This window comes from Colius striatus, chromosome 25 (genome assembly GCF_028858725.1).
Source record: "Colius striatus isolate bColStr4 chromosome 25, bColStr4.1.hap1, whole genome shotgun sequence".
NCBI lineage: Eukaryota > Metazoa > Chordata > Aves > Coliiformes > Coliidae > Colius > Colius striatus.
The window spans coordinates 3198497-3224018 of record NC_084783.1 but is presented as its reverse complement, the minus strand read 5'-3'; the positions used below and the strand labels follow the sequence as shown (position 1 = coordinate 3224018).

The following is a 25522-nucleotide window of genomic DNA, read 5'->3' as shown; positions in this document are numbered from 1 at the left end:
TTGGCCACGGGCCATGCATGGAGAATGGCTGTGGGGAATTGCTACCCATGCCATGCCATGCCATGCCATGCCATGCCATGCCATCCCAGCTGCAGTGGGGCCGGGGCTCGGTGCCCGTCCCCAAGGGCACAGCTCGCTGGGGAACGTGCCCTTTGCTGCACCCTGTGGTTTAGAGGCCACTTGCTGGGGTGGGGACAAGGGCCATGGCCATCACCGCGGCTCAGGGCACGCCACGGCCCCGCACGCCGGGCTCGCGGGGTCCCCTCCCCGCGCCGCCTGAGGCTCCGAGCGCTGCCGGGGCCGGCCAAGGGCTCCGGTCCGCACGGGGCAAGCAAAGGCCGGGCCGTTCCAGCCACCTCCCGCTCGATGGCGACCGTCAGGCCGCGGCATCTCCCCGCCCGGCCCCTGCCCGTCTCCGCCAGCCCCTCGGTGCCCCGAGCCCCGGCAGTCGCGGCTCGCTGGCGCGGGGCCGCCCGCCCGGCTCTTCCCCCCGCGGGGGGCTGCGGGGGCGGCGGCGGGGCCGGGGCCGGGGCAGGACCCGGCGGGCGGCGAGCGGAAGGGGAGGAGGACGGGGAGGAGCATCCAGGGCGGCCACCGCGGCAGCGGCTGAACTTTGCTCTTTCGCGGGAGGCGGGGAGAGCTCCGGGGCTCGGCGGAGCGGGTCCCGCCGGACCCGGAGCGGGCTGCATGCAGCGGCGGCGGCGGCGGGGCCCGTAGGGGCGAGGGCGGGCCGGGTCGGGGCCAGCGCCGCCTCCTCCTCCACCTCCTCCTCCTCCTGTTTCCCTGCCGGTGCCGCGGAGCGGAGGAGCCACCGGGGGCGGGCAGCGGCGGCCCCCGCATGCGGCCGAGCCCCGGGGCCGCCGCCGCGCCCGGAGCCGCCGCCGCGCCCCGCGGGGGGATGCGCCCACCCGCGCCCCGCTCCCGCCGCCGCAAAGTTTCCGCGGGCCCCCCCCGTTAACGGGGGTGGGGGGTGGTGGGAAGGGAGCCCTGGGATAGGAGGAAGAGGAGGAGGAGGAGGAAGGAGGGGGAAACAACCAAACAAAAACCCCTCAAACCATAAAAATCCCAAACCGGCCGCTCCCCCCCCCCCCAAAAAAAAAACTTGCTCAACTCGTTCCGGGAAGCTCCGCGCACCGCTCCATGCTGCGGCGGAGGGGCCGGTGCTGAGCCCCCGGGGCCGCGGAGCCATGGCCATGGTGGCCGGCGGCTGGGGCGAGCCCAACGGCGGCGGCGGCGGCGGCGGGGAGGAGGCGGCGTCCCCGGCGGGCGGCGGCAGCGACGCGGAGCACGGCGAGGAGGAACGGGCCGGGGCGGCCGTGGACTGCGTGGTGTGCGGGGACAAGTCCAGCGGCAAACACTACGGGGTGTTCACCTGCGAAGGCTGCAAGAGCTTCTTCAAGCGCAGCATCCGCAGGAACCTCAGCTACACCTGCAGGTAGGGGCGAAGGGGGGGGGACACAGACGGATGGGGTGCGGCGACGGTGGGGGGGGTCCCGGAGGGGGCGGGGAAAGAGCCGTGGGCCGGTTGCAGCTCGGAGGGTGGTCCCCGGTGCAGGCCCCCGGCGTGGCTCTGCAGTGGCCCTTGGTGCAAGCTCCGCGCTGGCCCCGCTGCAGCAGTAACCGAGGCCCCGCTGCGGTGCCCGCTGTGGCACGGGAGACCCCCGCTATGGCCAACACGGGGGTCCCCAACCCCACCGAACCAGCTCTCGAAGGGATGGATGCCGCGGCTGCTCGTTCCATGGGGCACAGCCCGTGCCCGGGTCCTGGTCATCGCCCAGCTCTGCTCGGGCGTTAATTGCCGTTCCAGGCTGGTGCCCAAAAACGCACCGTGGCTGTGAGTCACTTCGGTCACGGCCACTCGACCCGGAGGAGGCACCACTCGGGGTGGTTTTGACCAGAGGTGTCGGCAGCCCCGGGTGCTGCTCTGGGGAGATGTTGAGGAGAGAGGCTGCAGCCCCCCGTGCTTGAGCCGGTGCTGCAGCAGCTCCAGGCCCATCAGGATGCGACCCCTGTGAAGTTTGAAGCTGCAAATAACTCAGGAGTTTCTGCCTCCAAAGGAGCATCGGGCTGTCTGGCACTTGTGTGTGTGGGGGATGTGGGAAACATGGATATTGGGGTGTGCTCGTGGGTCTGGATCCACCTACAAGTGCTTCCAGTGGCGTTGGCTCAACCAGCTGTGACGAATGGCATCCACATCCCTGGCCATGGGCACCCTGCAGCCAGGCTGGCAGTGGGGCACCCTCCCTTCTACACCCTGCTTTCTCCCCACCTCTGCTTAGAGCTTCAGCTGGCGGTGCAGAGACACGAAGGGAAGGGGCAGTGCTGCTGCTGCGCTGGGGAACCATCACCGAGCTGCTTTGCTCTCGTTTGGGCGGCCTAGATTCGTCCTCCCCCGTGCGCAGCATCTCCTCTCCCAGCAGCTCCAGGTCCCGGCTGACGTCAGCCTGAGCTGCTCGTGGCCGTGGAGTGGGGGGCCCTGGAGCTGGGGGGGCGTGGGAAGGGATCGCTTCCCGCTGCCCCTGCTCCCGCTGTGCCCTCCCCATCGCCAGCCAAAGCTGCGGCACACGCGTCACCCCCCGGTTCTGCCTCAGTTTCCCCGTCGGCTCGGTGGGATCCGGTGATCAGAGGCGGCCGAGGGGCTGCTGGGGGTGGGTGATGTGAAGATGGGGGCTTTAGAGAAATTCCAGTTTCCTGGAACAAAGGAAAGGCCCAATGAGGGCTCCCAGGGAGAGGGGAAGGACTCTGCGTCCCAGATGCTGTTTAGGTGAGGGAGGGGCTTCTGAGCATCCCAGATTTCCCCCTGTGCTTGTCACTTCAGCTACTTCAGGTGTTTTGGGGTGGGGTTTTTCCCCCCCCCTCCCCTCCCACTTTGTGCTGGGGAAGTGATTTGGTACAATAGAAAACTGTTGGTTTTCCAAGTAGGGAGTGAAGTGTTGGAGGGGCCGGGGAACAATGCTCCCCCAGCAGCCCTGGCATCTGCTTTGTTCCAGGAGTCAAAAGCAGCACCAAGCCAAGATTGCTCTCATTTGAATATTAAAAGTGAGTTGGATTCAGTTTAGTTCTTGCACTAAATAATTACACGTTCTAATTACATAATTAGCACAGTCTACGCCTTTTGTATTTCTCACAGCTTCCCAGGTCGCTGCAGCCCATCAGTTGGGAAACTTGCTACAGGAGCTGATTTTTGGGGAGGGGAAGAGAAGGGGAGGGGAAAGGGGAGGTGTTTGTAGTGCTGGGGACAGAGTGCCCTGAGGCCACGGTGAGGGTGTGAGGCAAGGAAAAAGAGGTTGGGGCTGGGGGTTGACTTGATGAAGACGTGAGCCTGAGGTTTGTGATTAGCTATCAGCTTCCAGCGCTGGGAAGAACTTTTTATCAGCAACACGTTGGGAGCCGCGGCTCTGGCTCAGCGCTGATGTTCGGGGTGAATTAATGCCGGTGGCAGCACGGTGGGAATCCTGCCTGGCTCGCCTCTGGAGTCGTGTTAGGGATGAGGAGATTCGTGTCAGGATTCCCAGGCAGAGCTGAGCTGAGCTGCTGCTGGATGCTGGCAGCACAGGGCCCTGCCTGAGCTTTCCCTGCTGCTGCTGGCTCTGCTTCTGTGGCTGTTTTGCTGATTTATCCCCTTTTCCCTCCCCATTTGTGGGACCTGGGGCTGTTTAGAAGAGGAGGCTGAGGGGGGATCTCATCAATATTGACCAATATCTAACTGGTGGGTGCAGGAGGTTGGGGCAGCACTTGTTTCTGTTGTATCCAGTGGCAGGACAAGGGATGATGGGATGGAGCTGGAACACAAACAGTTCCATTTGAACACTGGGAGAATGTCCTTTGGTGCTGAGCTGAGGGAGCCCTGGCCCAGGCTGCCCAGGGAGGGTGTGGAGGCTCCTTCCTTGGAGGGCTTCAAGACCCCCCTGGACACGTTCCTGTGTGACCTGATCTAGGTGGGAGCTGCTTCTGCAGGGGGTTGGGCTGGATGAGCTCTAAAGCTCCCTTCCAACCCCCACCATCCTGTAATTCTATGACCAGGGACTTTGCCTCCCAGTGATGCCCCTGCAGCTGCTCCATCCCCATCTCAGGGCTCTTCCCCATTCCCAACCCCAGGCTCATCCCCAGGGTTCAGGCCACGGGGAGAAAATCCCAGTGGGACCAAAAAAGTGCCATTTGTGCCCAGGAATGAGAAAACTGACCCAGCCCCCACACTTGGATCTGAACTGGATCACACGTTCCTGTGTGACCTGATCTAGGTGGGAGCTGTTTCTGCAGGGGGGTTGGACTGGATGAGCTCTGAAGGTCCCTTCCAACCCCCACCATGCTGTGATTGTGTGATTGCCACCCCCAGCCTTTGGGTGAGATGCCAGTGCCCAGTGTCACTCGTGTCCTGCAGCATCCCTCAGCTGTGTGAGGCCTCATGGGAGCTGGGGCTGGGAAGTTGGGGTGTTAAAGATGCTGTTTGGGACCATCCCTTGCAGCCTGTCCCAGCGTGTTGCTCCCCACGATGCAGCACTTGCCTTTGGTGGGGGCTGGTGCCTTGCTGCATTGGTACAGGGCTGCCTGGTGCCCACAGCTCCTTGCCTAGTGCAGGACTCATGTGCTGGGGGTTGGTATCACCCCCTTGCAGATCCTGAGGTTGCTCAGAGAGGAAGGCATCCCTTTGGCTAGTGCAGACCCCATGCCCAGGCTGGGGGCATGCACATGTTTTACTCTACCAGGGACTGGTGGAAGCCAGCATGTGGAGGATCCAGGGCCATGAGGGGACAGTTGCACTGAGGTGTCCTGAGCTCAGCACGGTGGGGGCAGCTTTAGCCCCGTGGGAAATAGTTGAAATTCCTCACAGTCTGGCAGGAGGCTGCTCCAGGAGCTGCTCCCCCCACACCTCCTGCATGACAGAACACGGGATTTAGGGGGTGGGGGCGTGTTTCCATGCCCCAGGGGGGGGATCTCTCCAGCTTTTCCTCCAGCCCTGGGCAGCACTGGGCTGGCACGACGAGCTGGCAGCCCCTGCTGAGGGAAGTCGCAGTTTCCATAGCATCTGAGCCTGTGTCTGCGCCCGGCGTGGGAGCCAAAGGGCTTTGCCCAGGGGGAGGAGGGTGGTGACTGAGCAGCTCAGTGGGATGCAGGGACACCCCTTCTTCTTGCTGATAAGCGTGTCTCATCTCCTCTTTGGCACCTCATCTGCCTGCTCCTGCCCTCAGGTCCAACCGCGACTGCCAGATCGACCAGCACCACCGCAACCAATGCCAGTACTGCCGCCTCAAGAAGTGTTTCCGTGTGGGGATGAGGAAGGAAGGTAATGGCAATGCCCTGGGGCAGGGGATGCTTCCCAAGGGATGCTGCTGAAACCCCCTCCCACCTCAGCATGGCTGGGCCAAGAGCTCCTGCTGCTGCAACGGGCACTTCCCTGCCTCTCCTGGAACCCTCTTTGCAGCAAGACCCTCCCTGTTTGTGGCTTTCCCCCCTCCCCCTTTTGTTCTTTTTCCTCCCTCGATGGCCCTGGGGCAGCAGCAGCAGCAGCACAGGTGGTGTTTGTTTGGAAAAGCCAAAGCCTTGAACTGATAAGGTGAAATGCCTGGAGCCAGGTTGGCCCCAGTGCCCCGGGCACGGTGGAGGTCACCAAGGCTGGGCTCCTGGCACAGCCAGAGCCATGTGAACCCCTTGGCTGCTCTCTGTTTGCTCCCCATCAACTGAGGGTACACCCCTCCCTCCCCAAATACTTCCCAGGCTGCTGTAAACAGGGCAAGGGGGTTTAGCCTGAAATCTCCAGCCCCTGTGGCAGGATGGGGCTGTGCCAGGGCACACGCAGCGATGGAGGTGCCAGGGCTGCTCAGTGGCAGGTGGCATTAATGCCAGGAGCAAAGAGGGGGGAGGGAAGGATACTGCAAGCAGGACAGTAATTCCCTCCTTTCCAGAGGAGCTAAGATGGCATTATTGCCACTTAGCATGATTTAGAGCTCTCATTTAAGTGGCTCATGAACAGCCCATAAATTAATTACTAGGGCCTGAGCAAATAGTGGGTGCTAATGGGAGGGGGGGAGGGCAGGGGGGGGAGAGCTGAAAAATGGCTCTCCCTGAATGCAATTAGGAGAGGGAGTGCCCCAGGGTTAATGATGCTTCCAAGGTGGACCTTTTATTTGCAAATAAATGGTTGCTGCCATGTGATGACCTTGGGCAGCAATTGGCCTGCAGCCCTGGTGCTGCCAGGGCACCTGGTTTGGCACAGCCACAGCTGCTCCTGGGCTGGGTCATTGCAGAGGAGGAAACAGTCCCAGGCTGGCTGCTGGTCAGAGGCCATGGTCATAACCCTGGCAGCTGCAGCCTGGGAGCTGCTGGTGAATCAGCAGGGTGTTAAATAGATGAGTGAAGGGCTGGCAGAGGGTGGCACACACCAATTCCCTCTCCCCAGGCTCCTGAAAGCCTGGGTTGATCCTTGGGGTGCCAGGGATGCTGTGTGGGTGAATGAAGTTCAACAAGGGCAAGTGGAGAGTGTTGCATCTGGGAAGGAATCACCCCATGTAACAGCACAGGCTGGGGAATGAACTGTGAGAGAGGAGTGGAGGGGAAAGGGAGCTGGGGGTGCTGGTGGGCAGCAGGATGAGCAGGAGCCAGCAACGGGCCCTTGTGGGCAAGATGGACAATGGCAGCCTGGGGTGGGTTAGAAGGGCTGTGGGCAGGAGGTCAGAGAGGTTCTGCTGCCCCTCTGCTCTGCCCTCATCAGACCACATCTGGGATATTGTGTCCAGCTCTGGGCCCCTCAGTTGCAGAAGGACAGGGAGCTGCTGGAGAGAGTTCAGTGCAGGGCCACAGAGATGCTGGAGTGGAGCATCTGCCTTGTGATGAAAGGCTGAGTGAGCTGGGGCTCTGCAGCTTGGAGAAGAGACTGAGGGGTGACCTCATTCATGGTTACAAATGCATCAAGGGTGGGTGTGAGGAGGCTGGAGCCAGGCTGTGCTCAGGGATGGCCAATGACAGGACAAGGGGCAACAGGGACAAGCTGGAACAGAAGAGGTTCCAAAGGAACAGAAGGAAAAACTCGTTCCCTGTTGAGGTGAGGGAGCACTGGCAGGGGCTGCCCAGATGGGCTGTGGAGGCTCCTTCTCTGGGGACATCCCAACCCAGCTGGATGAGTCCCTGTGTGCCCTGCTCTAGGTGGTGCTGCTCTGGCAGGGGGGTTGCACTGGATGAGCTTTCCAGCTCCCTCCCAGCCCTTACCACTCTGATGGGAGCATCCCCACCCTTCCTCCCTGTGCACTACACAGCCACAACCCTTTATACCCCTCCGGGAGCAGGACAGCACCCGCCAGCACCATCCACAACCAAACCCCATCTCTCTCCCCTTCCCAGCTGTGCAGAGGGGCCGAATCCCTCCTACCCACTCCAGCACCAGCCCCAACACCATGCCCAGCAGCGAGTACTTCAACGGGCAGCCCGTGTCAGAGCTGATCTCGCAGCTGCTGCGTGCTGAGCCCTACCCCGCCGCCCGCTACGGCTCGCAGTACGCGCAGCAGGGCAGCGTCATGGGCATCGACAACATCTGCGAGCTGGCCGCCCGCCTCCTCTTCAGCACCGTGGAATGGGCCAGGAACATCCCTTTCTTCCCTGAGCTGCCAGTTTCTGACCAGGTGGCTCTGCTGAGGCTCAGCTGGAGCGAGCTCTTCGTCCTCAACGCGGCTCAGTCGGCGCTGCCGCTGCACATGGCGCCGCTGCTGGCTGCCGCCGGTTTCCACGCCTCGCCCATGTCGGCCGACCGTGTCGTCTCCTTCATGGACCAGATCCGAATCTTTCAGGATCAGGTGGAGAAGCTCAACAGGCTCCAGGTGGATTCAGCTGAGTACAGCTGCCTCAAAGCCATCGCGCTCTTCACGCCGGGTAGGTCGCTGCTGCCGCTGGGGTCTGACCCTGGGGAGCTGGGAGCCCTCAGGGAGCATTTGACCCACCCTGTCCTCCCATCTCTGTGGGTTCCAGGGAGCTGGGAGCCCCCAAGAAGCATTTTACCCCCTGCCCTCCTGTTTCTATGGGGAGCTGGGAGCCCCACAAGGAGCATTTACCTCCCTGTCCTCCTGTTTCTGTGAGGGTTCAGGAGCTCGGAGCCCTCAAGAAGCATTTTACCCCCTGCCCTCCTGTTTCTATGGGGAGCTGGGAGCCCCCAAGGAGCATTTTACCCCCCTGCCCTCCTGTTTCTATGGGGAGCTGGGAGCCCCCAAGGAGCATTTTACCCCCCTGCCCTCCCATCTCTGTGGGTTCCAGGGAGCTGGAAGCCCCCAAGAAGCATTTTACCCCCTGCCCTCCTGTTTCTATGAGGAGCTGGGAGCCCCCAAGCAGAATTTTACCCCCCTGCCCTCCTGTTTCTGTGAGGGTTCAGGAATCTCCCCAAGGAGCATTATACCCCCCTGCCCTCCCATCTCTATGGGGAGCTGGGAGCCCTCAGGGAGCATTTGACCCACCCTGTGCTCCCATCTCTGTGGGTTCCAGGGAGCTGGGAGCCCCCAAGCAGCATTTTACCCCCCTGCCCTCCCATTTCTATGAGGAGCTGGGAGCCCCCAAGCAGTATTTTACCCCCCTGCCCTCCTGTTTCTGTGAGGGTTCAGGAAGCCCCCCAAGGAGCATTATACCCCACTGCCCTCCCATTTCTATGAGGAGCTGGGAGCCCCCAAGCAGCATTTTACTCCCCACCCTCCTGTTTCTATGAGGAGCTGGGAGCACCCAAGAAGCATTTACCCCCCTGCCCTCCTGTTTCTGTGGGGTGTCAGGGAGCTGGAAGCCCCCAAGGAGCATTTTAACCCCCTGCCCTCCTATTTCTGTGGGGAGTTGGGAGCCCCCAAGGAGCATTTACCTCCCTGCCCTCCTGTTTCTGTGAGGGTCCAGCGAGCTGGGAACCCCTAGGGAGCATTTTCTCCCCTCATTACATTTCTGTGGGGGTTCAGGGAGCTGGGAGCCCTCAGGGAGCATTTGACCCACCCTGTCCTCCCATTTCTGTGGGAGTCCAGGGAGCTGGGAGCCCCCAAGGAGCATTTACCTCCCTGCCCTCCTGTTTCTGTGAGGGTCCAGGGAGCTGGAAGCCCCCAGGGAGCATTTTCTCCCCTCATTACATTTCTGTGGGGGTTCAGGGAGCTGGGAGCCCTCAGGGAGCATTTTATCCACCCTGTCCTCCCTTTTCTGTGGGTTCCAGGGAGCTGGGAGCACCCAAGAAGCATTTACCTCCCTGCCCTCCTGTTTCTATGGGGAGCTGGGAGCCCCCAAAGAGCATTTTACTCCCTGCCCTCCTGGATGCAGGGATGAGCTTCCCCAGGGCATCAGATTTGCAGGAACACAAATACCATCCCTGCACTGGTGGGAGGGTCTTACAATCATCAAGTCATTATGGCTGGCAAAGGCTTTGAAGCTGCTGCAGACCCAGCCCTCCCCTCACCCTGCCCAGCCCAGCACTGACCCACAGCCTCAGCACCTCAGCTCCAGGGCTTTGGGATCCCTCCAGGGCTGGGCACTCCCCCAGCTCCCTGGGCAGCCTGGCACGGGGGCTCACACCCCTCTCAGGGAAACAGTTCTGCCTCAGCTCCAACCTCAACCTCCCCTGGGGCAACTGCAGCCCATTTCCTTGGGGTCCTATCATGCATTACTGGAGAGATCAACCCTCAATTCACCACAACTCCCTTTCAGGTAGTTGTAAAGAGTCTTGGGGAGCCCCTGTGCTCATTCCTTCCTGGAGGGTCCCATCCTCCAGCAGCTCTTTGCATCCAGAGTGGTCCAAACCACACTTGGCTCCATCCCTTAATTCAGCGAGCGGGGAAAGACTCACTGGGGCTTCTCAGATGGCTTCTAACCCCTTCCCTTTCTCCTTTGCCAGATGCCTGTGGCTTGTCTGACCCAGCCCACGTGGAGAGCTTGCAGGAGAAGGCTCAGGTGGCGCTGACCGAGTACGTGCGCTCGCAGTACCCGTCGCAGCCCCAGCGCTTCGGGCGGCTGCTGCTGCGGCTGCCGGCTCTGCGCGCCGTGCCCGCTGCCCTCATCTCACAGCTCTTCTTCATGAGGCTGGTGGGGAAAACCCCCATTGAAACACTAATCAGGGACATGCTGCTGTCTGGGAGCACCTTCAACTGGCCCTATGGGACGGGGCAGTAAGGGACAAGCATCTTCCCCCACCCTTGGGATAAACCTTGGGGACATCCAGCAGTTGGACGTGGATTCCTTCCAGCTACTCCTCACTGAGGAGCCCACTGAACTGCACTGTTCCCCTCGTCCTGCAGCTCAGCTGGCTGCCACAGCAGCCTCCAAAGGCAGTGGGGTCACTGTCCCACCTCTAAGGTACTGGTTGTGCCACCATCGTTGGACACCGAACTCATCCGTCCCTGCCCTGACCCTCGGGGACCTCAGAGCATCCCTGGGACTGATCCTTTGCTCTGTTCTTGTGTTGCAACTGTGCTGGAGCCCAGGGAGAGGGGGATAGCAGAGCCTGGCTGCCCCTCCAATCCTGGATTTTGGATGGCAGGAGGCTGGGACAGGAGGGGACACACACACTCCATGTTCTGTGGGGTCCTACATCCCCCCCCACCCCCCAAATCCTGGCCCTGGGGTCAAAACTCAGTCATTTAAGCCCCTTTGTGCCCTGCCTCAGGGCTACATCCAGGCTGGAGACTGAAGTGCTGAGCTTGGAGCAGCCCCTTTTTGTGAACTGGGCTTCTCTGTGCTGGGCTGTGTGTCCTCCACCTCTTCTGCAGAAGCATCTCCACTGTTGGGGTACAGGGAAGGGGTTCAGGGGGTGAGATGGGGCTGCATGGGGTGGGGGTGGCAGCAGGCCATGCAGGGTGCAGATGAAGCAGTTGCTTTTGGGTGCTGCACAGCATCCAGCCCCTCTGCCCTGGGCTCACTTGGGGCTTTGTCCCTCCCCTCTCTCCTTGGAAGGCCCAATCCAGCACCCACCAGTCTCCCCACCCTGGGGGAGATGGGTGCCAGGAACCTCCCCCCACCCCTCCCCACACTCACTATGTTCCTGTGCCTCAGTAATATTTTCTTAAACCAGGTTTAGGGGGGGAAGAGAAGATGTTGGAGGGGTCCTAAACCAGGCTGGAAATGAGAGGGAGTGATCCTTGTCTCCAGGGCTGAGAGGAAAGGGCACAGGAGTTTGGGAAGGATGGATGATGCCCTGTGTCCTCCCCCCTCCCCTAGGCTCTGCTTGTGGTGCAAGCAGAGGGAGGCAGGATTAGCTGGGGGCTTTGTCCTTTAGATTGATTCACTGAAGAAGAAAAAAGAAGTATATATAATCCTTGTTCAATGATACTAAACAAATTAACTGAAGCCAATAAAAGATGTTTCTTACACGGTGGGGGAAGCTGCTGCCAGGGAGGGAAGGGCCTGATCCTGCAGTGATGCTGATGCCCACCCCAAGGTGAGCCCTGTGGGGGGGTGGTTTAGTGGAAACCCTGGTGATCTGGGAGGGGAGGAGGTTGGGAGTGCTGTTCTTCAGTATCCCTGGGGATAAATGCTGGGGAAGAATGGGATGAGCAGCCTGAAGAAGAGCAGGAGCCAGCCTGGGTTTGGGGAATGAGTTGGGGGGGCTTGGGGGTTGCTCCCCACCCCCTAAGGTGGGAGAGGTGTGTGTGGAGGGGGGTCTCCATCATGAGTGTGTGTCCTGTGTGGGTGGGATGATGTGGTTGGAGCAGCTTTGAGGGGGTGGAATCCACAAAGCAATACAGGGGGCTTTCAGTTCCATGGGGATGGGGAAGGGGTGACAGCCCCCACCTCCAGCCTCGACCCTCCCCCAGCCCCTTTCACCCTGCCACTGACTTAAAATCAATAGATACAGTTTATTTACTTTAAAAAAACCCCACCTTATGCACAGTTTCAGCCAGTTCCTTACAAAATACCAGCCCTGCCCAGGCTGTTCCCCCTGGGCACAAAGGGGGCTCTGCCCCCCACCCACCAATACCAACCCCATCCAGCCTGGCCAGCACCAGCCTCTGGCCACAGTTTGGGATCCTCAACCCCAGTGTTGACAAAGGAGTCTGGGGGCTGCCACCCTCCCCAAACATATTTATAACAGCAGGAAGAGGGGGGGGAGTCCCACAACCCCCAGGGTGTGGGGTGAGAAGGAAGAGGGGGAGCAAACCCACTCCAGCAGCCTCCAATCCCACACCTTTGGCACCACCAGCGTGAGTGGGGGGGGGTTGAATCTTGGGGGTGGGGGCTGGTTTTTCACTACAAAGGTACAAAAATGCAGCAGAGTCCTTGGAAGGGAGCAGAGAGGGGGGTGTTTCACTCCTCCTGCAGGGGGTGGGAGGAGGGGGCACAGGCTACCCCCTCACCTTGTCATAGTCGCTCACCATCCTCTTGATGTGGAAGAGTTTGTTGCGCAGGGTTTTGGTCTCCAGCTTCTTTGTCTGGTAGTCAGGGCTCTGAAAGGCAGCACAAGCCTGGTCTGAGGGAGCAGGGGAGGCTGCAGGGGCACAGCACACCCCCCACAATTTACCCCCCCACCTCCCCTTTCCAAGTGCATCACACCCAGCTGGGAGGGGTCTGACCACCCTCTGCACACTCACCCGCTTCAGGTCCTTCAGCCTGTTGTACTCCTCTGCCACATCCTGCCAGGGGAAGGGGTGGGAGGGGGAGTTATGAGGAGCTGGCACCATGGCTGGTGGGCACTAGTGCTGCTCCCTCAGCACCCATCCCAGATGCTCTGCAGCATCCATCTCTGGTGCCTCCCAGCATCTCAAGAACATCCCCCCACAGCATCCCCAGGTCCTGCATCGTCCCTCCTCAATGCATCACAGCATCCTGACACCCCACTGCATCCATCCCTGATGCCCCACAGCATCCCAAGACCTCACAGCATCCATTCTTGATGCCCTCCAGCATCCCAAGGTCCTGCACCCTCCAGCCCTGATGCCCCACAGCATCCTGAGACCCCACAGCATCCCAAGAGCCCACAGCTTCCAACTCCAATGCCCCACAGCATCCATCTCTGATGCCCCACAGCTTTCAACTCCAATGCCCCACAGCATACTGAGGCCCCACCACATCTGTCTCCCATGCCCCACAGTGTCCCAGTGACCCCACCACATCCATCCTCAATGCCCCACAGTATCCCAAGACCCCATAGCATCCATCCCTGATGCCCTGCAGCATCCCAAAAGCCCACAGCCTCCATTCCCAGTGCCCCACAGCATCCTGAGACCCCCACATCCATCCCCAATGCCTCATAGCATCCCAAGACCCCATAGCATCCATCCCTGATGCCCTGCAGCATCCCAAGAGCCCACAGCAACCTGAGGCCCCATCACATCCATCCCCAGTGCCCCACAGCATCCTGAGGCCCCACCACATCCATCCCCAGTGCCCCACAGCATCCTGAGACCCCACATCCATCCCCAGTGCCCCACAGCATCCTGAGCCCCACCACATCCATCCCCAGTGCCCCACAGCATCCTGAGACCCCACATCCATCCCCAGTGCCCCACAGCATCCTGAGACCCCACCCCATCCATCCCCAGTGCGCCACAGCATGCCCCACAGCATCCTGAGACCCCACCCCATCCATCCCCAGTGCCCCACAGCATCCTGAGGCCCCACCCCATCCATCCCCAGTGCCCCACAGCATCCTGAGGCCCCACCCCATCCATCCCCAGTGCCCCACAGCATCCTGAGACCCCGCCACATCCATCCCCAGTGCCCCACAGCATCCTGAGGTCCCACCACATCCATCCCCAGTGCCCCACAGCATCCTGAGGCCCCGCCACATCCATCCCCAGTGCCCCACAGCATCCTGAGGTCCCGCCCCATCCATCCCCAGTGCCCCACAGCATCCTGAGGTCCCACCACATCCATCCCCAGTGCCCCACAGCATCCTGAGACCCCACATCCATCCCCAGTGCCCCACAGCATCCTGAGGCCCCACCCCATCCATCCCCAGTGCCCCACAGCATCCTGAGGCCCCGCCACATCCATCCCCAGTGCCCCACAGCATCCTGAGGTCCCACCACATCCATCCCCAGTGCCCCACAGCATCCTGAGACCCCACATCCATCCCCAGTGCCCCACAGCATCCTGAGGTCCCACCACATCCATCCCCAGTGCCCCACAGCATCCTGAGACCCCACATCCATCCCCAGTGCCCCACAGCATCCTGAGGCCCCACCCCATCCATCCCCAGTGCCCCACAGCATCCTGAGGCCCCGCCACATCCATCCCCAGTGCCCCACAGCATCCTGAGGTCCCGCCCCATCCATCCCCAGTGCCCCACAGCATCCTGAGGCCCCACCACATCCATCCCCAGTGCCCCACAGCATCCTGAGACCCCACATCCATCCCCAGTGCCCCACAGCATCCTGAGACCCCACATCCATCCCCAGTGCCCCACAGCATCCTGAGGCCCCACCCCATCCATCCCCAGTGCCCCACAGCATCCTGAGGCCCCGCCACATCCATCCCCAGTGCCCCACAGCATCCTGAGGTCCCGCCCCATCCATCCCCAGTGCCCCACAGCATCCTGAGGCCCCACCCCATCCATCCCCAGTGCCCCACAGCATCCCGAGGTCCCACCCCATCCATCCCCAGTGCCCCACAGTTGTCCCAGTGACCCCACATCGCCCCCTGTGTTCCCTGGAGAGCCTGACACTGACCTGGTACTGGGGGCTGTCCTCAGAGATGCTGTCAAGCTGCTTGCTGAGCTGGTTGAGGCGGTCATTGACACCATCCATCTCAGCACAGAGCTGCTTGTAACGCCTCAGGTCCGTGTCAAACTCCTGCTTGTACCTCTGGCGGGTGCCATCCGAGGTGATGGGGGGGTAGAGGCTGCGACAGAGGGGCAAGATCAGACCCCAGGTGACCCTTTGGGTACAGGGGGATGCTCCCAGAGTGAGGGGGAAAATCCCTTTCCCTTCACCTGTCCCAGTGCTCGTGGTCCAGCTCATCACCAGACTCCACAGCCGTGGTGTAGTCGGTCTCATACTGGGACTCGTCCAGCTCGGGGTTGCGGCGGCGGCGGCGGCCGCGGCGAGCTGAGGGTCTGGGGGGCTGCTGCTCCCTGGGGGGCTTCTCTGCTGGGCTGGGACTCACCACTCGGTCTGGCTGGTCCCTGGGAGCAGTGTGGGGAGGTGTCAGTGAGCTCAGAACAGAGAGGGGCTGGGTGCTTGAGGAGGAGGGGTCAGTGACTCACCCCTGGCTGCTGTAGGTCCCGGAGGGGTAGTAACCGTTCTGGGGGGTGTAGCTGTAGGCTGGGGGGCTGTAAGGGGGGGCAGTGATGGGGCTTGTTGGCTTCTCTGAGTAAGCCAGTGTGGCTGTCTCATCCTGAACACTGGTTCCATCTGCCACATTCTTCACCTGGAGCAAGGGAGAGGTGTTGGGCTGTGTGCTGGGATGGTGCAGACACTCACCCACACTCAGCCACCCACACAGCCCCAGTCTGCAGCTGCAGCATTCCTGCCCCAAAGCCTGGCTGGGGACACAGGAGGGATGACCCTCAAGGCACAGGGGGGATGAAGACACTCAGGGGGGATGAGGACACTCAGGGGGGATGAGGACACTCAGGGGGGATGAGCCCCAGCAGTGCTGCAGTGGGGTGTCTCACATGGCTATGGAGAGGAGGAGGGGGGTAAAGGGATAGGGCAGCCCCCCAGGGAGGGCAGAGAAGCATTTGGGGAAGGGGGAGGCTGCAGGATGTGCCCCAACAGACCCCAGTGGGTAAAGCTGCCCCATGCAGAGGCACCATGGAGGGTCCTCTTTGGACACTGACACAGCTCAGGGGGTGTTGGCACCCTGCTCTGCACCCACAGGCTGCACACTCACTCTGTCCCTGAGGCATCTCCCCTCCCTGGACCCCCACTGCTGCCCTGCTCTGCACCCACAGGCTGCACACTCACCCTGTCCCTGAGGCATCTCCCCTCCCTGGACCCCCACTGCTGCCCTGCTCTGCACCCACAGGCTGCACACTCACCCTGTCCCTGAGGCATCTCCCCTCCCTGGACCCCCACTGCTGCCCTCCTCTGCACCCACAGGCTGCACACTCACCCTGTCACTCAGGCATCTCCCCTCTCTGGACCCCCACTGCTGCCCTGCTCTGCACCCAGAGGCTGCACACTCACCCTGTCCCTGAGGCATCTCCCCTCCCTGGACCCCCACTGCTGCCCTGCTCTGCAACCACAGGCTGCACACTCACCCTGTCCCTCAGGCATCTCCCCTCCCTGGACCCCCACTGCTGCCCCAGCACGGTCAGAGCTCAAGGAGGACGTGGGGCATCCGTCTGTCCCTCCCTCCCCCTTCCTTCCTGGCCTTTGTGGGCTGTTTGTGCAGGAAGCCAGTCCCTGCCCAGGACAGTGGCCCTGGGGACCTCAGCTGTGAGCTCTGGCTGCTTCAGAAGCCACATCCTCTGCTATTTTCCTCCCCCAAATTAACAAAGCCATGGTTAACTGGGGGCCAGCAGGTGAGGCAGTGACTGATGTGGGAACAGCCACGTCCTGGTGCCCAGCAGCTCAGACCCACTCGAAGGTCACCCAACTATCTCAGTCCCAACCATAAACAGGGAACAAGATGTCTTGAGAGGCTTTCACACCTCAGTACCTCCCCACCACGCCATTGTCACCAAGCAGGGATGTGTCACCAGTGGGTGACCACCCCCCAACCTGTGACTAGCAGAGAGGGGACCCCCCCCGAGGGGTAAGTGAAAGGATGAAGGGGAAATGGGGTGCACAGGGTGCTGCCCCTGAGGCAGCCCAGCTCCCAACAGGCCAGGAAATGCTTTGCAAGGGAGGGACTTTTAACACAAATAAATAAAAGCAGAACAAAGGTGTTTCTGCAAAATGAAGAATAAATATTAGCCCGAGGGAGGGAGGGAGGGGCTGGGCACAGAGCTGGGCACAGCCCTGGGGTGCACAGCTCTGGGGTGGAGCTCTGGGGTGCATAGCTCTGGGGCACAGCTCTGAGGTGCAGCTCTGAGGTGTAGGGGTGCAGCTCTGGGATGCAGCTCTGGGGTGCACAGCTCTGGGGTGCAGGGGTGCAGCTCTGGGGTGCAGCTCTGGGGCACAGCTCTGAGGTGCAGCTCTGAGGTGTAGGGGTGCAGCTCTGGGATGCAGCTCTGGGGTGCACAGTTCTGGGGTGCACAGTTCTGGGGTGCACAGCTCTGGGGTGCACAGCTCTGGGGTGTAGGGGTGCAGCTCTGGGGGACACAGCTCTGGGATGCAGCTCTGGGATGCAGCTCTGGGATGCATAGCTCTGGGGCACAGCTCTGAGGTGCAGCTCTGAGGTGTAGGGGTGCAGCTCTGGGATGCAGCTCTGGGGTGCACAGCTCTGGGATGCAGCTCTGGGGGACACAGCTCTGGGGGACAGCTCCGAGGTGTAGCTCTGGGGTGCAGAGCTCTGGGGTGCAGAGCTGGGTGTGCTGGTCTGTGCACTGTGGGATTGCACTGAGGGTTTGGGATCAATGGGAGTGACTTATCCCTGCCCTGAGTCCCTGGCTGAGCTCCCCCAGGATGTCCCTGTCTCACAGAGATGGGGATGAGGATGGTTTGGGGATGGGGATGAAGCTCTTGCTGCCACAGGAGCCTGGGCAGCTCCTCCTCAGCTGAGGCACTGCAGCACCCAAAGAGCTGTGCTTTGAGGCAGGGGTGGATTTGAAGGGCTCCTTCCCCATGGGATGCTGCTGCATTCCCACACCCTCCCCAGACACCGTCTCAGGGAGCTGCAGAGCGAAGACAGGACAGGGCATGTCCCAGCAGACAGTGTGGCCAGACTGGGACCAGTCTCCCCAGGGCTGAGCACCCCAGAGCTGCACCCCAGAGCTGTCCAGAGCACCCCAGAGCTGCACCAGTCTCCCCAGGGCTCTCCAGCAGCCCCTACCCATGGGAGATGGGCTCATTCCAACTGTGCCAGTTTGAATCACAGAATTGGTTGGTTGCAAAAGCCCTTTAAGCTCCTGGAGCCCAATCCTTCCCCTCACACTGCCAAGCACACCACAAACCCACAGCCCTCAGTGCAGCACCTACATGGCTTTTCAATCTCTCCAGAGCAAAAGCCCTCTGGCAGCAGGGTGGCACAGTCCCATGGAGCTGAGTTAATCATTGCCCAGACCGAAACCAAAGCCTGTGGACGGGCAGCAGCTCACGGCCAGTGTCCCCGAGCACAGGGCGAGCAAAGGGGAGAGGACTCAGAGCCTCAGCCTGCTGCTCCTGGCACCCAGCCCATCAGATCCCACCCTGTTTGCCTTTCAGGGAGTTTTAAGACCAGCACACCCAGCTCAGCACCTTGTGCAAAGCCTGGAGGTGCCAGCACAGGGTATCAGCTGGGGAAAGAAAGCACAGCAGCTCCAAGGGGTGAGAGGGAGGGACGGGCACAGCATCGCACCAGGGGTGATAACGCTGTGCCCTGAGCTGCCAGCTCTGGGATGCAAACACAGTGGCACCAGGCACTGGGGTGGCATGAGCCAGGCAGAAACAGGCTCCTGGCACAAAGCCTTGGCACAACCACAGAGCCAGCAGGAGCTCAGGGGTCTCCACACAGCCCCTCTGCTCACCTTGACACATCCCCACACAAGGACTGCCCCAGCACACTCACCCCATTGTGGGCAGGGAGGATGCTCAGGGGAGGTGGAAGACTCCCCCCACACCCACCCCAGCCCCAGGCACCCACCAGCACCCTCAGCCCATGCTGGGACTCACCCACTCCTCCACATTGGGACCCTCCTGGGCCACTGGCACTCTGTCCCAGTAGATGTTTTGTTTGCCATACTTCCAGATCTTGCTCCGTGTCTTGTAAGCGAAGAAGCAGGTGAGGCAGAGCAGGATGACGATGAGGAACCCACAGAAGATGGCCACAGCCTGGAGGGGTGGAGGGAAGGGGCTCCTCTCAGGGTGAGGGGGGTCTCATGGGGCTGCAGAGATCTCCTCTCATCCTAAAATCTTCCCCACGTTGGACCCTCTCACCAGGGTGGGGGGAGAGAGGCAGGCCACCCCCTCCTTGAGCCCATCATAGATATGAGAGCTTTTGGGGACAGCTCAAGCAATGGGGAGAGGTTTGATATTCCCCCAGGGACAGGCCAAATTTGGGGCTCAGGGAGAGCAGGGAGCTGGCACCTCCCCAGCACCCTGACCCCCACGAGCCATCTCCTGCAGCACACAGCCAGGGCTCAGCCCAGACACTTTCCCACCAGCCAAATCCCTGCAGCCACACTGAAATTGGGGCCAGGTGAGGAGGGATTAAGCCCCACTTTGGCCTTTGCATGGAGCAGGAGCAGCTCAGGCACTGCAGCTCCCCCCCTCTCAGGGCCCAGGAATGTGGCACAGCCAGCCTGGCTGGATGGGAACCGGCAGCACCAGTCCCAGCCCATGTGCCACGCAGGATCCCCGCTGGCCCCAGCCGAAACTGGGGCTGCTCAACTTTGCTTTCAGGGTTCTCAGTTGCCCCACTGACCCCTTGGGTTCCCAATCCAGGCTGCCAGCATCTTGGGTACTTGGGGAGACATGGCAGCCAGTTGGCACCCTGACCCTGCACCTATGCTGGCACACACAGCCTGCCACAGCCTTGTGCAGACACTTTTACAACCAGGGAGACCAAAGTACCAGATACTGGGTCTGCAATGGGACAACAGCTCATCCCCTCCCCGAAACTCCCCAGCACAGGCAGACCAGCTCAGCCCAGCTCCTCCTGCAGCCTCAGCTCACCCTGGCAAACAGCCAGGCTGGGATCTGGCACCACCAGCCACCCCCTGCCCTCCACAGCCACCAAACAGCCAGCAGCACCACCAAAACCATTAAAGATGGGGTGGGGGGGAGGGAGGGAAACTCTATCAGCACACCCATCCCCAGGGCATGATGTGTGGTTGGTGATGCCCTCCCTCCTGTGCTGCCCTTGTCCAGGGGTTTGGCTCATGTTCGGAGCAGAGCAAGGGGTCTGGCTCACGTTTGGAGCAGAACAAGGGGTCTGGCTCACGTTGGGAGCAGACCAAGGGGTCTGGCTCATATTTGGAGCAGAACAAGGGGTCTGGCTCATATTTGGAGCAGAACAAGGGGTTTGGCTCATGCTGGGAGCAGACCAAGGGGTCTGGCTCATGTTGGGAGCAGATCAAGGGGTTTGGCTCATGCTGGGAGCAGACCAAGGGGTTTGGCTCATGCTGGGAGCAGACCAAGGGGTCTGGCTCACATTTGAAGCAGACCAAGGGGTCTGGCTCATGCTGGGAGCAGACCAAGGGGTCTGGCTCATGTTGGGAGCAGATCAAGGGGTTTGGCTCACGTTTGAAGCAGACCAAGGGGTTTGGCTCATGCTGGGAGCAGACCAAGGGGTCTGGCTCATGTTGGGAGCAGACCAAGGGCTTTGGCTCAAAAACAGGGAGGCTCTGGCTGGGTTTGGGGTGGTTCCTCACCTCCTGGGGGTCCACGGTGCAATAGTGGTAGAGGTACTGGTTGGTGTAGGTGGTGCCACTGTAGATCTGGCTGCACATGGTCAGCAAGGGGTTGTAGTAGTAGCTGCCACTCATCTGTGCCTGGGGGTTGACTCCCATGACGTAGACGATGGAGGCGATGAGCATGAGGAAGGCCAGGATGGCGCAGACCACGATCACCGCCAGGTAGAAGTGGCGCGAGCGGGAGCCGCTCGACTTGCTGACACTGGCAACGAAGAGCCCCAGCAGTGCCAGGAAGCAGAGCACAGCCATGGCCATCATGAAGCCGTTGGCAGCCCGTGGGTTGGTGACCCCGCTGTAGTAACCCCCGTAACCGTAACCCAAGGCGCTGCCGTAGTAGCCGGAGCCGTAGTAACCCCCCAGGCCGCTGCCGTAAAGCCCCCCGTAGCCGTAACCGTACTCCCAGGCCAAGGTGGAGGCCACGCAGGCAAAGATGGCGATGCAGAGCAGGATGATGATGACCTCCAGGATCCTCACCACGCCAGGAGGCGAGGTCCACTTGTAGAAGTGCTGTGGCACGTCCTCCATGTAGTAGGAGCCCGGCGGGGGCGAGCGGGCGCCGTAGCCGTAGCCATAATCAGCCGTGGGCGAGCCGTAGGCCGTGGCGGGGCCGTAGCTCATGGAAGGGCCATCGTAGGACTTCTTGCTGAACATGGCTGGGGTGAACCTGGCAGGGAGGGAGGTGGAGGCCTCAGAGCCGCTCGTGCACCGGGAGGCGGCACCGACGGGGTGTCTCTGTCTCCACAGGCCCGGTGGGGACTTTGGTCACCAGTCACCAAGCCAAAGGCACCGTCAACACCCAGCCTGGCCGTGCCCAGAGCTGTGTCACCAAAGGCTGCTCGTGGGGAAACTGAGGCACACGGAGGAGAAATGACTCACTGAGCATCTCCCAGTAACAACTGCAGCCTGGTGCTGGCCCACCCAGCAGCTCCTGCCACCAAAACACTCCCCCCATAAGGCTCCCCCCTCCCCAACCCCCCAGCCAGACACCACCTGAATAAATGAATTGGATTGTTTTAATTGTAATTAAGGCAGAAAAGCTCTTACCCAAGGGCAGTGCCAGCCCCGAGGGCTCCTCCCTAAGCAGATCTGCCTGGATTAAAAAGAAATCAAACAATAACGTGGGGCCCGTGAGCAAGAGGGGAAAAAAAGGACAAAGTGCTTTGCAAAACAAATGAGGGGGGGTCTCTTTTAAAATCGATGCAGAAATGGCACCAACCAACACAGACAGCCCCCAGCAAACAGACACCCCCCAACATCACAGACACCTCCCAAACAACACAGACACCTCCCAACACAGACAGCCCCCCAAACACAGACACCTCCCTAAACAGCACAGACACCTCCCCAAACAGCACAGACACCCCCCTAAACAGCACAGACACCTCCCAACCAACACAGACACCCCCCTAAACAGCACAGACACCTCCCCAAACAGCACAGACAGCCCCCCAAACAGCACAGACACCTCCCAACCAACACAGACACCCCCCTAAACAGCACAGACACCCCCCCAAACAGCACAGACACCTTCCAACCAACACAGACAGCCCCCCAAACAACACAGACAACCCCCCAAACAGCACAGACACCCCCCTAAACAGCACAGACACCCCCCCAAACAGCACAGACACCTCCCAACCAACACAGACACCCCCCCAAACAGCACAGACACCCCCCGAGACAGCCTCCAAACACAGACACCACCCAACCAACACAGACACCCCCCCCAAACAACACAGACAGCCCCCAGCAGACAGCCCCCAATCAACACAGACACCCCTCCAACAACACAGACACCTCCCAACACAGACAGCCCCCCAACCAACACAGACACCCCCCTAAACAGCACAGACACCCCCCAACCAACACAGATAGCCCCCAAACAACACAGACACACCCCTAAACAGCACAGACACCTCCCAACCAACAGACACCCCCCCAAACAGCACAGACACCTCCCCAAACAGCACAGACACCCCCCCAAACAGCACAGACACCCCCCCAAACAGCACAGACACCTCCCATCACAGACAGCCCCAAAAACAGACATCCCCCTAAACAGCACAGACACCCCCCCAAACAGCACAGACACCCCCCCAACCAACAGACACACCCCTAAACAGCACAGACAGCCCCCAGCAGACACCCCCCAATCAACACAGACACCCCTCAAACAACACAGACACCTCCCAACCAACAGACACCCCCCAGCCCCGAGACCCCCAGCACGGAGTGGGGAGCAGCACCGTGGAAACCTGAATCCTCCTGGGAAACCCAACCCGGCTGCGTGCTCCCGGCGGTGCTGGGGCTCAGCAGGCAGGATCAGGCCTCTGCGGGAGCAGGGCAGGGGGGGTTGGCACCTCTCGACCCCGCAGCAAAGGTGGGCACCGGAGCAGTCTGATGGCAGCCACGGGCTCGGGGTGTGGGGCGGCAGCTCCCCGCGGTGCCCAACGCAACGGGAGCTGCTGCAGGGGGTCCCAAAACCCGCCCCGTGAGTCCCCGACCCCGGATTCGCTCCCGGGACCGCGGGCTGATCCCACCCCCCAACCGAGCAGCCGCCGGGACCCCTCCCGGAACGGGGCTGGCCAAGGGAGGGGGAGTCCCGGGCTCCCGGAGCCGTGACCGGGGCGAGGTGACCCGGGACAGCCCGGTGTCGGCGGGGACAACACGGGAACGGGGGGCTCCGGGGGCACCGGGCGGGAGGAGAGACCCCCGGCTCCGGGACCTGGAGAGGAGCCGCCGCTTGTCGCCGGTCACCTGCCGGAGTCCCTGGGGCCGGTGAGGAGCCCGGTGAGGAGCCCGGTGGGGCTCCCGGTGCCAGTGGGGTTCCCGATGGGGCTCCCGGTGGGGCTCCCGGTGCCGGTGGGGCTCCCGGTGGGGCTCCCAGTGCCGGTGGGGCTCCCGGTGGGGCTCCCGGTGCCAGTGGAGTTCCCGGTGGGGCTCCCGGTGGGTCTCTCGGTATCGGTGGGGCTCCCGGTGGGGCTCCCGGTGCCAATGGAGTTCCCAGTGGGGCTCCCGGTGGGGCTCCCGGTGCCAGTGGGGTTCCCGGTGGGTTTCCTGGTGGGGTACCCGGTATCGGTGGGGATCCCGGTGGGGTTCCCGGTGCCGGTGGGGAGCCCAGTGCCAGTGGAGTTCCCGGTGGGGCTCCCGGTGGGTTTCCCAGTGGGGTGCCTGGTATCGATGGGGATCCCGGTGGGGGTCCCAGAACCGGTGGGGTTCCCGGTGGGGTTCCCGGTGGGGTACCTGGTATCGGTGTGGATCCCGGTGGGGGTCCCAGAACCGGTGGGGTTCCCGGTGGGGCTCCCGGTGCCGGTGGGCTGCCCGGTGGGTTTCCCGGTGGGGTGTCCGGTATCGATGGGGATCCTGGTGGGGGTCCCAGAACCGGTGGGGTTCCCGGTGGGGTTCCCGGTGCCAGTGGGGTTCCCGGTGGGGCTCCCGGTATCGGTAGGGATCCCGGTGGGGGTCCCAGAACCGGTGGGGCTCCCGGTGGGGTACCCGGTACCGGTGGGGCTCCCGGTGGGGTACCCGGTACCGGTGGGGTTCCCGGTGGGGTACCCGGTGGGGGTCCCAGAACCGGTAGGGTTCCCGGTGCCGGTGGGGATCCCGGTGGGTTTCCCGGTGCCGGAGGGGCTCCCGGTGCCTGTGGGGTGCCCGGTATCGCGGTGCCGGGGGGCGGCGGGGAAGGACGCGGCTGGCAGCGGCGACCCCCCCAGCGTGTTCTCCCGTCCCAGGACCTCGCTCACCCCCCGGTACCGGCGCAGGGGCCCGTTCACCTCGGAGCCACTCACCTGCCGCTGCCTCCGCCTCTTTGTTCACCTTAAAATGGCAGCCGGGATCGCGGCACGGCAGCCACGGCCACCGCGGGAGACCGGCCCCGGTCCCGCCTCCGGGGAGGGGTGCGACGGGGCGGTCTGAACGGGGGGGAAGCCCCGGGAGCCGCCCACGCTCCCGGCGCCGTGTTCCAGGCGGCTCCGGGGGTACTTTGCACAGGGGAGGGAACAAGGGAGGAGAATCCCTTTTCACACACACACAGAGCGGGGTCCCGCGGGGTTTGGGGTCGGGGTGCTGCTCTGTTATCCCCCCCCCACGGTTGTTTTTAGCAGGGACAAATGATCCTTCAGCGTTTGCCCCGGGATGCACATTAAAACCCTCCCAAAAACCAAGCAGCGAGTTTTATTGAACCCGATTGTGGCCGCAGCTGCATCTGCTGCCCTCGGGGTGAGGAGTAAGGGGGGGTGTCCCAAATTCACACAGAGCTTGGGGAGGGGGGGTGGTTTGGCTCCCACACGGGGCCCAGCAGCACCCAGCCAAGGTCAGAAGGGCACCCAGAAGACCCCCCAAAGCAGCAGCATGAGGAGCCCCTGGGTTTGCTCTCCGTGCCTGGGTGGGTGCAATGGCTGGGTGAGCACTGGGTGCATCCTGGCAGCATGAACAGCATCCTGGGTGCATCAGCTGCTCCCCAGCACCCAGAGCCAGGTCCCAGGGTGCATCTGATGCCCCCCAGCACCCAAAACCAGATCCCAGGGTGCATCTGATGCCCCAAAGCACCCAAAACCAGATCCCAGGGTGCATCAGCTGCCCCCCAGCACCCAGAGCCAGGTCCCAGGGTGCATCTGATGCCCCCCAGCACCCAAAACCAGACCCCAGGGCGCATCAGCTGCCCCCCAGCACCCAGAGCCAGGTCCCAGGGTGCATCAGCTTCCCCCCAGCACCCAAAACCAGACCCCAGGGTGCATCAGCTGCCCCCCAGCACCCAGAGCCAGGTCCCAGGGTGCATCAGCTGCCCCCCAGCAGCCAGAGCCCCGGGGTCGTGGTCCCAGGGGCTGGGCTCAGAAGTAGACGGAGCGGTCGCGGTCGTACTCCTGGATCCGAGCCTTGATGTGAGTCAGCTTCTTCTTCAGGTACTCACAGCGCTGCTGCTTCTCCAGGAGGGCCAAATCCTGCCCAACAGACCATGCTCAGCCAGGAGGGGCCCTCCTGTGAGCACTGGGAGCCCTGGATCCCCCCAAACCCCAGGAATGGGGAGGGGGAGGCTGTGGGCTGGCAGCCCCTCAGCATGGGGAGCAGACTCTGAGCCCTTCCCTTGCTCACCCTCTTCTTCCTCGTGGACTCATGGGTCACCCTGCTCCCATCCTGTGGGGTAGAAAG

General features: G+C 62.0%; 2 protein-coding genes across 2 annotated transcripts; one reads left to right on the top strand and one right to left on the bottom strand.

The window, feature by feature from the left end:
* Window positions 1-634: 634 nt before the first annotated feature.
* NR2F6 (nuclear receptor subfamily 2 group F member 6) lies at window positions 635-11306 on the top strand. Its single transcript, XM_062014946.1, has 4 exons — window positions 635-1435; window positions 5190-5284; window positions 7336-7860; window positions 9836-11306. Exons 1-4 carry the CDS (start codon window positions 1188-1190, stop codon window positions 10108-10110), a joined length of 1143 nt encoding a protein of 380 aa, XP_061870930.1. The 5' UTR covers window positions 635-1187; the 3' UTR covers window positions 10111-11306.
* A 472-nt stretch (window positions 11307-11778) lies between these two features.
* On the bottom strand, window positions 11779-24222 carry OCLN (occludin). Its single transcript, XM_062014945.1, has 9 exons — window positions 24163-24222; window positions 21419-21464; window positions 20333-21038; window positions 18633-18791; window positions 15140-15303; window positions 14867-15058; window positions 14604-14775; window positions 12525-12566; window positions 11779-12380 (listed from the first exon to the last, which is right to left on the bottom strand). The coding sequence occupies exons 3-9, from the start codon at window positions 21023-21025 to the stop codon at window positions 12279-12281; spliced, it is 1524 nt and encodes a 507-aa protein (XP_061870929.1). The 5' UTR covers window positions 21026-21038; window positions 21419-21464; window positions 24163-24222; the 3' UTR covers window positions 11779-12278.
* Between the last annotated feature and the right edge of the window lie 1300 nt (window positions 24223-25522).